Raw genomic sequence first — 15,173 nt, 5'->3', positions numbered from 1 at the left:
ACAGTAACTTGGTAAAGAGAACTTTAAAGAGAAATTGAGAAAGTTAAAGAAAACTTGAAAGATATAAAGACTTGAGAACTGTGTTGACGTGCAGGGAAGTCTCTAATGAGGGTCCGCAATGTGTTGTTGGGCCTCACGTTTCTTCAATCGCTCCCTCCTCCCCCCCTCTCTGTCTCCAGCCAGGTGCAACCATTTAATGATGTTAAATTCAATATCTTTATTTGAGGCTATTCCAGTAAGGGGATTCTGCCTGACTGCACCTGCAATAAAGATGAATTTAAATAATTTTAGCAGCAATACAACCTGGAAGCTAAAGCTGCAGGATAATGAAAAAAAAAAAAGTATACATGTAAATTATTTCTTTTAATATGCAATTATTAACAGATTAAACACCTCTGACTGACCACTGTATTAAAAGTTATTTTCCCAGTATATTTTCAAAAGGAATTGAAAATTTTATTTTTCAATATGTGGGCCATAATACCATAATTCCTTATGACAAATTATATAGATTTTATATATATATATTTAGAATACTTTTCCACCAACCGGTTAAAAATGTACAACACTGCATGTATTCTGCTTTAAAAAAGACATGCACTCTAATGTAAAAACACACCAACACAGATAGCATAAATGTCATGTTTTAGTCCAAAGACGATGAAGAAGATTCAAATAGCAGTGTTTTTACTAACACAAAATAAACTCAGATAATCCACAATGATGCGAGACAGCGTGCAAGCACAACAAACACACAAACAATAATGGGCCAAGTACTGAATGCAAGGAGGAACTTAAATACACAGTAATAATGAACTAAATACAGATGCGCTGGTATGAGAATTTGACAGAATGATAATCTTAAGCAAAAATATTGTGATTACAGTTTTAAAACGTATGATTGAAACAATATGATTCGCAATATATAAAAAATAACTTCCTGTAAAAACACAATTAAAAAAATGCAGTCACTTAAAGGCAGGTTAGGCAGGTTTTTTCTAAACTTTTTCCCAAATTTGTTTAAAATGTCTTTATATATCAATACATAATTAAAATCTAAGTACTCGGAACGAATGAAATGATTGGCTGGGCGACTGTCACTCTCCCTCGCTACCATGGCTACCACCCCTGCCGCTACAGGAGCTGCCCACATGCGCGCACCCGTCGAGGAAAGGAATAGGCATGGAAGCTAGGAAGAATCACAATTATGGCCGAGAAAGAGCAGTCAAAATTCCCAGTACCTGCATATACAGTCAGCGAAGGCAAACAAGGCAAAAAAAGGAAGACAGTATTCGAAAAGGCTATGACCAAAAAGTCTTTGGATAAAGCAAGAAGTCAGACGAAAGTCAATATCGGCGTGGCTTTCCAGCGGTGGCGACAACTGAGGGACCTCAAGGGTCATAATGATAAAGTTAGGTATTTTATTACATGTGATTCTGACATAATGTCACTACATGCACTGTGCTCTTCCCCGCTCAGCACTGGCAAACACGTCCTCCAGCTGAGCGGTCGGCATCGCGCGTTCATGTGTTTTGGGGGCGTGGCTTTGGAGGGAGGGAGGGAGGGAGGGGGAGTGAATGGAAATAAGTAGCTGTGTTTATTGCGCTCTGAGAGGACTACAGACACTCGATTTTTAGACTCTCTTTTCCAGAGTACTTACATTTTAATTATGTATTGGTATATAAAGACAGTTTAAACAAATTTGGGGAAAAGTTTTTTAGAAAAAACCTGCCTACCCTGCCTTTAAGTGAGCCACATCACATGATCAGCTAATGACAAAAAAAGAGGGAAAACCAGAATAGCTAACTGTAATTATTATTATTAATATTTGAATTAAATTAATAAAGACATTTCTTACTATTGTAATAATATACACTATTGTACTGTAAATTTAAAAAAAAAAGTATTTATAATGCTTTCATAATATAATAATAAAAATAATGTTACAATAATATTTGGATTGCTTCTGATAAACAATAATTATCATTTTTATTTTATTTTTTTACTTTACAGAACAGTAAAATTACAATACTAACATTTATGGATGTCAAAAGTTAAACCACTGAGCTTTTATTTTGACATAAAACCGCAGACATTTCTATTTGTTGACAACAGATTTATATACGATTCTTATTAGGGATGATTGGTGTAAGTTGCCTTCCCAAATGCAAATTATAAGTGGCTCAAACACAGAGCGCTTGCAGAGAAGCATTTACTGTGATGCAGTAAAAATCTTTAGTAGAGGGCAGCTCTACATGGATATAATAAAATTATGCTTGGAAAAGAAAATTTCGGCTGTCTTAGTGAGTTTGACTCATACATTGATCATTTGTGTTGTTAATTAGATGATGGAGTGAACAGTTTATTACTGTTGGAGTTCATTTTACAGTTTCTCCTGCATTATGTTGATTATTAGGGACAAGAAAATAGATTTTTGTCAAATTTGAATGACGTTTGAACATTTTTCGTTGAAGATTTCATTAACAAAATTAACACTACCATGCACAGGGTTGCCAGATTGCACAGATAAAGTAAAACACATGGTAGAAAATTAATCCATTTAAGAGAAAAGCTGTTTAGGGGATTTAAGCTCCAAACCATGAATTTGGGACTATTACTATTACTGAGATAACAGAAATGACAATACGATGTCCTGTAAAGCGGTTTTGAAAAGTTGTGTATTGTGCAAAGTGCTATACAAATAAAAATGACTTCTAAAAAAGGTTCTCACCAATGACTACTTCCTTTACAATCAGGCGTTGGACACCAATCTTCCCATTGACCCCTCTCCAATTCATAACACGTGCCACAGCAGTTGTTAAAGTGGCTTTCAGCACTCTCCACACGGTGTCTTTCAGGTCAAAGCCACCAACCAGACCCAGATAGGTAATCTGATGGGGAAAAAAAACATTGTGTAAGTGGTTGATGTATGCATTAAAATAGACCACCCTTAAAATGAAAATGCTGTTCTATTCAAAAATGAACTATAAACTATCAATTACTCCATCTGAAACCATTTTCTAGGTTTTTAATATGGAAATTCTTGTCACTGCCCCACCCATACTGCACATTAGGGCTGGGCGGTATGACAATATATACCATAGCAATAGTATATAATCTCTATCGTTAGAAATGTGCTATATCGTCATCAGAGTTATATTAAAAAATGTCCTGGCTCTTCCAAGCTTTATAATGGCAGTGAACGGCCGTTTCTGTTTTATCGAAGCGCATTCATCCATGATAAAAGTGCTCCACACAGCTCTGGGGGGTTAATAAAGGCCTTCTGAAGCGATGCGTTTGTGTAAGAAAAATATCCATCTTTAAAACTTTATCAATTTAAAATAACTAGCTTCTGGCAGACGGACATGCGCATCGATTCACGGCGAAAGAGGAACACTTGATGATGTATGACGTATTGACGAATGCAGAAGCGCAGAGGATAGAGCAAAACAAAACACCAGTCACGAATTATAAGTCAAAAACAAGAATTTTTAAAGAGAAATGTCGGAGGAGCTTGAGTTTGTTGCACAGCCCTGTTTGTTTGAACCTCGAGAGGCATCAAAGCTTACGCTATTCCTACATCCTACGTCATACATGCGTCAAGTGTTATTCTTGTGGCGTAAGTCGACTTGTGTAGGCCGTCTGCTGGAAGCTAGTTATTAGTTAACTAGTTAAGTTTTAAACATGGATATTTTTCTTACACAAACTCATGGTTTCGCTTCAGAAAGCTTTTATTAACCCCCCAGAGCCATGAGGATTACTTTAATCATGGATGGATGCACTGGACAGAATATATGGACAGAAACGGCCATTCACTGCCATTATAAGGCTTGGGACGGACATTTTTCAATATAACTCTGATTGTATTCGTCTGAAAGAAGAATGTCAAATACACCTAGGATGACTTGAGGGTGAGTAAATCATGGGGTAATTTTAATTTTTGGGTGAACTATCCCTTTAAGCACAATAAGTCAAGAAAAACAACTTAATGTGGTGCACATGCTGACTTACACAGCTATAGTGCACACAATTCAGTTATCTTTCTTTTGTCAAAAAAGACAAACCAATGTAAACAGTTGGTTATGTCTCAAGTGAACATAAGCAGTTAGGTGTAAACTAGATGTTTATTAGTATAATCAGTCTAATTAGCAGCCTAATATACTTATTGCTCTCTGTGCCATTAATGCTACTCAAACAAAAGAGAAAATAACTTACTGCTCTTGACTGAATAACTATTACACTACATTCACGCGAAGCATCAGCGTCGATAATGGAGGGCGTGTCTGAAGCTTGGTGTTGACACAATTGTCATAGAGACAGCCAATCACATTACTTCCAGCTTGGACTGCAACGCGCTAGGATATTTGCATAAAGGCGATCTGATTGACTCGAGCCTTTGTTGGCGCTTGAAAAGTTGAAAATGTTTCAACTTCTGCCGCAAACAACGCCAGTGATGCAACACAATGGCCCCAAAATTCAGTTCGGCAACGCATGACATCAGCCATTCAAAGTAAATGAAAAAAATTGTTAGCGCTTCGCTCTGTGTGAATGCACCGTTATAGCTTTAATAAGAACAGATTATATACATTTAATACAGGGAAGACTATGAAGTATTTTATTTTTACATATGATTTTTTTTATTTCTTTACTGTTTATAACTACTAGGCAACATTTTATTTCTTACCAATTCTGATTTAGCATCAGGGTTCATCTTCAGCTCAGCCTCCAGGCACTGGAGAGACTCTACATCTTTTACAGGAAGACAATCTCTGAACTTGGCCCCATCATGGACATCAGGCCTTGGGCGATGTGTTGACTGTAGAATTCTCATAATTGTATTTTGCTGGTCAAGAAGCATTTCTTGTTTTGTCAATATCTCCCTCAGCAAAACTGCAATAAATGAACATGCATATTAGACCCCTTAACGCCCACTGTCGCAAATTTGCAACAAACCCCTTCCATTCAGACTGCAGGCGAGATAGCGTGTGTTTTCCCCCAATGCCTGTTTGTGCACATTCGATACATACCTAGGAACATTTTGCACGCACTGGTTTCTCGTAGGAGCGGTCGGAGTGGGAACTACATCCGGTTCACAGAAGCTAATATTTTGGTTTGCAAAATCCGCATATCAAGGGCGCAAATGTGGAGAAATTGCCCAAAATGAGTTAAGTTGTGCTAAGATAAAAATATGTACCAGCTTATTGATTGCTTCTATAGCTATGTTATTCATATAGACTTCATGTGACGAATATTTTTTACGTACTTTGTAGATTTCTGTTTGTAGCAAATTTGCGACATTGGTCCATAACGGCTGGATTGGGCTAATGGCTACATATTATAATAATGCTGTATTTAGATGGTTTCAGCCAAAAAAATTATTATTTTTTTATTTTTTATTTTTTTTCACAAAAAATAGCATGTTAGGATATAACACTATAAGAATATATAATGTATGCACTGGAGAAACAAGGAAAGAGTTAAACGGAGTGTAACATGGAATGTATAAAAACTACTGTCAATGTTAGGGAGTAGGAGAGTGTTTTGTTTCTTGCTGTTGTCAAGATTCATTAATTTGTCAATTAAAGTTTATAAGTTCTAACAACTTTGTGCCATGAATAAAATCTACATACCTGAGATGGGAAAATGTGTTTTATTAATTTTACCATTTTGTAAAAAAAATTACCCTAAATGCCTGCTGTCGCAAATTTGCAACGTGCAAAAGTGAAATTGATAATCTCAACATTATTTACCATCTACTTAAAGGCAAAAACACACATTTTTTTTTTTTTTTATATACAGCTATATAAATTCAGGCGTTAAGGGGTTAGCTGACTGACACATCAATCAAGCCAATGTGTTGCATTAGGACTTGATATATTGTCCAGAACAGTTTAGATAAATTTAATAGATTATTTTCTAAATGCCATATGTCCAAAGAACATTATTCTCTACAACCATTCATTGTAGCTATTAATCAAGAGTATTAAACCTGTGTTAACTTTAAAGGATTAGTTCACCTCAAAATGAAAATTTCCTTATAATTTACTCACCCCAATGCCATCCAAGATGTTCATGTCTTTCTTTCTTCAGTGGAAAAGAAATTAAGTTTGAGTAAAACATTTCAGGATTTTTCTCCACACAATTGACTTCAACGGTCACCAAATTGTTGAAGTCCAAATCAATCAACATTTTGGTTACCGTTGAAGTCCATTGTGTGGAGAAAAATCCTGAAATGTTTTACTCAAAAAACTTAATTTCTTAAAAGGGTCAAAAATAAATATTTGTGTGTGCTGTAAAGTGGTTAGAAAAAAATTAAATCAGAATCGGCAGGTCAAACTCAATGAAAAATCGGAATCGGCCTAGAAAATTGTAATCGGTGCATCTCTAGTTAAAATAATGTTGTCAACTTGGACAGATGAAACTAAAACAGAAAACGGTTCAGAGTTTAAAGGGATAGTTCACCCCAAATTTTAAATTATGTCATTAATTAACTCACTCCTCGTTCCAAACCCGTAAGACCTTCGTTCATCTTTCATCACGAGATATTTTTGATTAAATCCGAGAAGTTTCTGACCACCTGTAGACTATGTCTATAACCCCAAAATTGCGCACAAAGTATTCTCGTCACTTCATAACATGAAAGTTGAACCACTCGTCACATGGACTATTTTAACAAATTCTTTACTACCTTTCTGGGCCTTGAAAGTTGAAGTGATGTTGCTGCATGTGGATGGTTCAGAACCCTCTCGGATTTCATCAAAAATATACTCATTTGTGTTCCAAAAATGAACAAAGGTCTTAAGGGTTCAGAAGGACATGAGGGTTAGGAATCAGTGACAGAATTTAAATTTTTGGGTGAACTATCCCTTTAAAGGCCATTTTGAACGATTGACATCAGAGGTTACTAGTATTCTGGTACTGATGCGTGAAAGTTATTTTACTGGTAAAAAGACAGAACGCTATTGCGTGTTTGAACAGCCCCTTTCTTTGTTTAGTGGAAAAGTTGTACTTGTAATTTTACAGTACTTTACCAGGCTTAATTTATAAAACATTTATACATTATATAACATTGTATAAAAATAGAAAAGTTGAATCCAGAGATATTCTAAACACTATCAAATATTTTTCTTTTGCAACAAAAATCAGTTTTTCTTAAAGCTACACTGTGTAATTTTTTTAATTGATTCTTAGCAAAAAACACTTAGTTCTTTCAAAAATATATGTGCTCATTAATGTATATTTACTTCTTTCAAGTAATAAAGTATTCTCGTAAGTTTATAATCTGCCATTGAAAGTACATCCGGGTGAGGGGTTCGAATGCCGGTCGCCATGTTGCCCCTCCATCTTGAAACTACATTAGCCAAAGAGGGACATACCTGTAAATTCAAGCTTCGCCTTTCGCACTTTACACTCAGTGACACAGAGACGAATACGAGGGGGAGATTACTTGCGACTGCCGGCAGATTTGAAAGATTGCTGATGGAGGATCACGCTTATTTTCGAGGACATGCAGCAGAGTCGCCAAGGAAGCGAAAGAGAGAATTAAAATGTCAACGCGACAGACAAATCAGCAAAACCAAAGTCAATACTGGAGTAACTTTTCCCAGATGGAAAGAGCTCACGAGGAGCAAAGATTTTAAAACGGACACCGAAGTTGCCTGCTTTCTTCTCGACAGGTAATTCAGCCTATTTGTGTAAATTCGAAGTTTTATAGTTGCTTGTCTAACCATGGCATGGTTGTGCATAACGCCAGAACGACCCCTATAACTTGCGTTACTTTTCCTCGCGTCAATGGTGAAAAAGTATTGTTTACCTTGTAACATAAATCTGTGCTGCGACGGATCACAGGTGATGAATAGTTTTAAAGGCGCAATTGGACGAAGTCGAACTGGAAGCCATGTTAATCTTGGAATAATACGGCCACCGTAGGAGTTAAAACGCCCTCGAAATTGAAAGAACCAGAAACTAATATTCACTGGGTAGTCATATACAATTTCACCGCTAGATGGGGGAAAATATCACACAGTGTAGCTTTAAAATAGGTTGATAAAGCACAAAACTTATAGTGAGACATTAAATATTATGTATCACATATACTTATTGAGGTTATACATTAAAGAACTACCTGTTGTGTAGAGAAGCTTTACTTTAAACATTTTCCACTCTTTCTTGGGTTTCACTGCAAGTTTCACTGCCTTTGTGAGGCTCTCCCCTCTTAGATGTGGCCAGACACATTGGTCACCATCTACCCAACCGCTGGGCACCACTTCCACCTCATTTGTTTCCAAAAAATAAACGATATGGAACATGCTTATTGAACAAAAACAAAAAAAGTACATGAGTCTCAAAACTGAAAATACTGTTCACATACTCAAAAATACGTTAATTTGAGTTCCACAGAAGTACATCATACAGGTTTGGAATGACACCTATCAGAGGTGCTGCTCAGAAAGTCAGAATCATTATAAAGTGTAAATTATGTAAATAAGAGATTTATTGTATAATTAAAATATCTTATAATTTAGGTACTTACTTTACTTTTTTTTTTTTTGGTAAAAGTCGAGGCTTAGTGATCACAGGAAAAGGGGGGTCCCGTGGCCAAACCAATTGAGAACCACTGTACTTTATATTTTTATCAACAATACAAATGAAACATGTCAAACAATTGTCATCATTTACTAATCCTAATTTCATTTCAAACCTGTATTTGAATTTTCACACAATGAAAGTCAATGGGAACTGAAATAGACAATATTGACAATTTACTTAAAGCTCCAATATGTAGGAATTTTGTAATAAAATTTCCGAAAATAACTTGTACAGTGTGATATATTTCCTCCAGTTGTGTACTTACAATATTTCAAAAGTCTCCAAAGATTTTTTATTTCAGAGAAATTCCGATTTTAAATAACTGGCCGTCCTGGAAAAGAAACGTCACCTCTCAGTGACGCAATGTCCTTGTTTTCCGGTGTGGACCATGTGATCGGATATTCCACCACACCGGATTTTTTTTTTTTTTTTTACAACAACTTTATTGAGTTTTTTTCTTATCACAATAAACAATAACGACGTCTGACAAAGAAGAAAAATAAATCAAATAAAAAATATGACCCACCACACCGGAATATCACATGGTCAAATGCGGAAGTGGTGGTTATAGCGTTATAGCCATAGACTGTATGGTTATAGCTGTTATGGATCACGATTACTCTTTGGCGAGTATTGAAGTGCCAACAAAACGAAAGCGTCCATATTCTGATACACGCAGACTGTGTGACAAACGAAGGAATAAAACCTGGATAAATATCGGCCAGGCGTTTTCGAGATGGAGAGAGCTGCGCGACAATCTTGGACTTGACAGACAGAAGCCACGTTTCCATTACCCTTCAAATTGCGCAAATTTAAATTGCGAATTGAAAATACGCACAATGGAAACACGTCAATTTCGCAAAAACTCCCATTTATCGCAAAAAAGTTTTTACGCTCGCATGAGGTGGTTTTCAGGCAATTCGAAAAAGGAATATTTCGCAAAACTGCAATGGAAACAGTTTTTGCGCATTTACAGGCACCTGACTTAGAAGACGTGGTGTGTTTGAGGTCCATGTATAGCTACGCAAATAATAATAATTTTATATTATTTTATTATAACATTTAATAGGTTATATTTAGAAGATGCTTTTATGCAAAAAAGGAACAAAGCAGAGTGTGGAGCGCGCACTGCATGACACGGAGGCGCGGGCGTGAACACTTGCATTTTCCTATCAACAGTGGAAACAACTTAAAGTACATGGTCATACAGAAAATAATAATAATACATTATTCTCAACTACTTTTATTTGTGTAAACTCACAATAACAAGAAAACTTTGTGCTTTTGTAAAATAAAATAAAACAATCAGACGATGATCTCTGTAAACTGGAGCGCGAGAACTGAAACAAAATATAGCCTAAGGAGTTTCTGGGTGTTTCGCCCTCATTTCTGCTCCGAGGTTTTGATTGTGGCATTTCTTTGAGATTTAGAATCCAGTATTCCTATAGGCTAATTATTGTTTCTTTTATGAATTTAATAAAGAACTCTGTCTCGTATTCTGTCCAAACGATCCATGTAGGCTACTTTTGTGTCCATTCGTTTTTCCTTTTTCGTTTTTAATTTGAACTGGCTACACCAACTGATGCGCAAAAAAGTAAATATCGACGAATTTTCAGATTTTTGTTTATGACTTTTTGCCCCTTTACTAAACATTTAAAATATTCACAAATTAATATGGAAAACATCGATTTTACTGGTTTTCTAAGGCCAAATTAGAACCTGGAATTTATGTTTTTCTCGCAGTGCTGAATGAGAAGAGCCATTATTATTATTAATAAACTATTGTTTTGGCTAAAATCACATCTCCATCTCCGCTGGTAGCTGATGCGCTTTCAGAGAGAAATGCACATTTCATACGGATTAATCAGAAGGTATTAGCTTTCGATTTGAATTTGTTCGTTTTAAAGTGGACATTTCAAGCTTTAGCCTAGGCTATATGTGTCGTTCGCAGTATAAGGGTCTTTCCCTGCCATTAATGCTTGGATAACACGCCACGTCTCCTTCCATTAATAATAATAATGTCTAATGCGGTGGCTGTGATATTATAACCAACGTCCGTTGCCGTGATTTTTGGAATGACTTATCGCGAGAGAAAAAAGGATGTTTTAGTCGCATAACATCGGTTAATGGAAACACCGTCATTTCGCAATAGTTTTTTATCGATATTTAGATAATAGCGCAAAACATTTGCGCAAATCTGTAATGGAAACGCGGCTAGAGACTCTGCTCTCGCGAGTGTATTGATAGACAGGTAAGACATGCAACTGTCAATAATAGCACTTATAAACAAAGTTATATTGCTCTTTGTACTTCGGTAAGGCTTTTTATCACGTGTGGTGATCGAGATTATGGCAGTACAATTAAATACAATCGGATATGTGTTGTTAAAAAAATATATTTATTTAGTCATTACTTGCAAATGTTCGTTCAAATTTACTTTTAGATATTGGTTTGAACACGTTAAACAACACGGCATTAACCATAAAAACGTAAAACTGCACAACATTAACCCAACAAATCATTTGACAAATAGCTGTAAGTTGTAACGGGATAATATAGCATAACATTTCACATTCCTTGCAGTTCATTAATTATGATAACATAAAATAAAGGATCAGACATACAGGTAATACAAAAACGAATAAATTACCTCATCCGTGATCATGATTCATTAATTCCATTTAGATACATCGCTAGATGGTGAAAACGCATTAAAAACGACATCTCCCATCGTCACCTCCTTCATAGCGTCATCAAGCTTCGCCTGTTATTGTTGGAAACTGCGCCCTCTTGTGGTCAAAAAAAATCACATACTGGAGCTTTAATTTCGGCTCTTTAAAATGTCCTCCCAACTTCATAGCACCTTATCTTGAAATAAAAACAGGTTTTATCAACTAGGGAGTGAGACACTTGAATTAAAACAAAAACAACAATTAGATAAATACTTAACAACTGTGGCTTCTGTACTGGTTTAAAGGAGAACTCCGGTCAATTTTAACATTGAGCTCATTTTTTTGTAAATTTGGAGTGCTGTCAGTACAGAGAACAACGACAAAAATCGGTGTTGCCTACATCGTGTTATCCTCTTTTTTAAAATTTGCACCCTGTTGACTTCAATGGGGCAAGTTTTAAACCTGCTTTTAGCCTCTTAACATCCTTGATGTGTCATTACAAGTGCCCAGCCATAAGGGTGATTCCTTCAGAGATAACACGGGTGAATCTGACTGCAGTAGATGTGAAAGATATTAATAAAAGTGATGTTAATTCAGCCAGCGCTCATACCTGTATTTACATCCTGTTTTCGATCGAAGTCCAAAGTAGTCGATTGTCGAGTTCACGCGCATAGGTTTAGTTACCTATTATCACGTGTGTGAACTCGACAATCGACTACTTTAGGAAGTTTACGATCCTTAGAGGCAGCACATTTGTGTGTAGCCGGCACTTTATCAGTGATGATTACACTGCCGCTACTGGTCATAAGCGCCTCAGAAAAGGGGCTGTCCCGTCCCACTTTATTTGGAACAACTGGGGAGAAACTTCACGTGAGTCTGTTTATGAACGAGTTAGAGTTCAAACCATACCATCCGACGACACCCAAGACGATGAAGTAGTTACTGAGGTGACAGCTGAAACAGATCATGACTATGCAGTCACTCCTCTTCCAGGTAACGTTATGTTTATGCATTTCTAAAAACAAATTATGATGCAACTTTCCCGTTATGTTATATTATATTAAATATATTATTGAAGCCTTTATTACATTTATGTCCTTTCACTTTCAAGTCATATTATCATTTTAATCAATTTTGACACAAATTACTGTTCCAGGAAGATATCAACATACTTTATTTCTCAAATTAATGCTGCCACAACTGAGCAGTAATAAAATTAAGATAAATAAAGTCTTAAAATGATCTAAAATGACCATTATAATAAACATTTGTTTTGAATCATAATAAAAAGCCAGATAATTATATATACAGTATATATGAATTTGTAAATCAGGCAGGTTGTATTACTGCACAACACCTTTGAGATATGGACACAGGGTCTGAGTGGGCAAAGATCTAATTTTAGGTATAATATGTAGCTATAATAATATTTGTTAACATAAGTAATTAATAATGGTTTGCCACTGTAATAAACTTTTTTTGTGTGAATCTAGGTGCACAGGATGCAGCAGCTGCACGAATACAGGATTTGGAAGCTGAAGTCAGAAAACTGGAAAGTGAGGTCATGCAGCTGAGAATAGGCCACTCTCTGTCCCAGTTTCAGAGATTCTGTGCTTCAGATGAAGACATACGTTTTTACACCAGGTTTCCATCTGAAGAGGTCTTCCAAGCATTCTGGAAGTCTATTGAGCCCTCAGCATCCATGCTGGTCTACTGGTCTAGGGCCCAGAAGAAAGGACAGGCAACTGCTGTGGAAGCTTCTCACAGTCATCACCGCAGCTTGCCACTGATTGATGATTTTTTTTTGTACTCATGTCGTGTTGCTGCAGGACTGAAGGAGAAAGTGTTGGCTGACATTTTCAAAGTAAGTGTCTCCACTGTTAGCTGCTTCATCATAACTTGGGCTAATTATCTTTATCTTGTCATGGGATCACTGCCCATATGGATGAGCAGAGAGCAAGTGAATGCCACCATGCCAGACAAATTTAGGCAGTTTTGTCCAGAGGTGAGGGTCATCATTGACTGCACAGAGATAAGATGCCAGAATCCATCTTCACTCACGCTCCAGTCTGAGGTGTTCTCCTCGTATAAAAACACCACTACCTTCAAGGGGTTGATTGGTATTGCTCCTTGCGGAGCAGTTACTTTTGTTTCCAGCCTGTACACAGGTTCCATCTCTGATCAAGAGTTGACAAAAAAGTCAGGGATTCTTGACTTGCTGGAGCCTGGTGATGCTTGTATGGCTGACAAAGAATTCACCATTGAGAAGATGCTGGCAGAACGGGGGACCAAACTCATCATACCACCTTTTAAAACAGCAGCTCAGTTCAGCAAAGAAAATGCAGAGAGAGCACAAGCTATAGCTCGTCTTCAAATTCTTGTTGAGAGAGCCATCAGAAGAGTGAAGGAGTTTCACATCTGGGACACCACTGTACCTTTAACCTTGTCTGGAACAGTTAACCAGCTGTGGACTAACTGCTGCTTAATGAGCAATTTTCAGTAGCCACTTGATGTCAAAGGTCACAAAGGGGTATGTCCATCATAGCCTTTTTTATTTTAAAGGGATAGTTCACTTTAAAATGCAAATTCTTTCATCATATACTCACCCTCAAGTTGTTTCAAACCTGTATGAATTTCTTTCTTCTGCTGAACACAGGGGAGATATTTTGAAGAATGTCAGTAACCAAACAGTTAACTGGAACGAAGTGGTTCCAGTTAACTGTTTGGTTACTGACATTCTTCAAAAATATCTCCCCTTGTGTTCAACAGAAGAAAGAAATTCATACAGGTTTGAAACCACTTTTAAAGCTATGAATACAATATCAGTGAAGTAATTAATATTTTTTTTAATGACTGGCAACTAGAATTGCATCTGGCCATTTAATTTGATTGCACTGAAATGGCACAACACATTACACAATCAATCACAACAACATTGTCAATTTCAGAACAATATTCTACTGCATTCTGTAAAACATCACGTCCATTAAAGCTGGGGTAGGTAAGAATGGTCTAAAAAACGTATTTTTCAAATTTGTTTAAACTTTATGTATATATCAATACATAATTAAAATGTAAGTATTCTGAAAAAGAAAGTATAAAAATCGAGTGTATGTAGACCTCTAACGACTGTTTTAAAGACAGCTCATTATTTCCATTCAGTCCACCCTCTCCCTTCTGGGGTCCTTCCAAAGCCACGCCCCCAAAACACATGAACGCGCGACTCCGACAGCTGAGCTGGAAGACGCATTATTTACCTGAGACGAGCGGAGAGGAAGGATCATGTCAGAATCACATGTAATAAAAAAATCTAACTTTATCATTATGAATATAAACAAATAAGATGTATTTTAGTAGCCTACTCACTATCAAGCTATCATATCGATATTGGTAAAGTTTAAAATATATATTTTTTGATTCGCTAACGAGCTAGTTATAACTATAAGGCAAAGCTAAAAACAGGTTGCATTGATACACGTTTTTCCATTTCCATTAGTTGCACTGTGATGAAGATGAATTTCGTGTAAGATTCATAACATATAACGTTAGGCCTACTAGCTGTTAAACATGTATTTTGTTATGTAAAGTTCCCCCCACAGCGGAGCCTGCCGTGAACGCGCAGGCAAGTAAACATGCAGGGTCACCGATGACGACGGATAAACAGTTATGGCACATTCACTGGTAGGGACGAAATGCTTTACATTGACTGGCCTGCCCATACTTTGACTACAAACTTGGTCCTCAAATCATTACGTATTATGCAATACATGTAATGTAACTTTATAACGTTGCACTCTTTCTATGAGTTATAAATAGCTAGTAAGATAATATAACGGTAACTAACGTTGCAGTAGGCTATGTAAATAATTATTCTAGCGATATGTAATGCTAAATAAGGTTTGCTAGTACATT

General features: G+C 36.5%; 1 protein-coding gene and 1 long non-coding RNA gene across 2 annotated transcripts; one reads left to right on the top strand and one right to left on the bottom strand.

Annotated features, from left to right (window-relative positions):
* Window positions 1-86: 86 nt before the first annotated feature.
* On the bottom strand, window positions 87-4,884 carry LOC307157214. Its single transcript, XR_013820898.1, has 3 exons — window positions 4,685-4,884; window positions 2,732-2,891; window positions 87-260 (listed from the first exon to the last, which is right to left on the bottom strand). It is a non-coding gene; the product is annotated as an uncharacterized lncRNA (long non-coding RNA).
* A 7,107-nt stretch (window positions 4,885-11,991) lies between these two features.
* LOC307157894 (uncharacterized protein) lies at window positions 11,992-13,863 on the top strand. The gene is made up of 2 exons (XM_079869890.1): window positions 11,992-12,254; window positions 12,755-13,863. Exon 2 carries the CDS (start codon window positions 12,826-12,828, stop codon window positions 13,762-13,764), a length of 939 nt encoding a protein of 312 aa, XP_079726016.1. The 5' UTR covers window positions 11,992-12,254; window positions 12,755-12,825; the 3' UTR covers window positions 13,765-13,863.
* Window positions 13,864-15,173: the final 1,310 nt, after the last annotated feature.

This window comes from Squalius cephalus (genome assembly GCF_949319135.1).
Source record: "Squalius cephalus genome assembly, chromosome: 4".
Taxonomy (NCBI): Eukaryota; Metazoa; Chordata; class Actinopteri; order Cypriniformes; family Leuciscidae; genus Squalius; species Squalius cephalus.
Note: the sequence above shows the minus strand (reverse complement) of the source record. Positions and strands in the feature narration are given on the sequence as shown.

Bases quoted from the DNA above. Each gene is read 5' to 3' on its own strand.
- LOC307157894 (XM_079869890.1), top strand. From the start codon at position 12,826: ATGCAGCTGAGAATAGGCCACTCTCTGTCCCAGTTTCAGAGATTCTGT.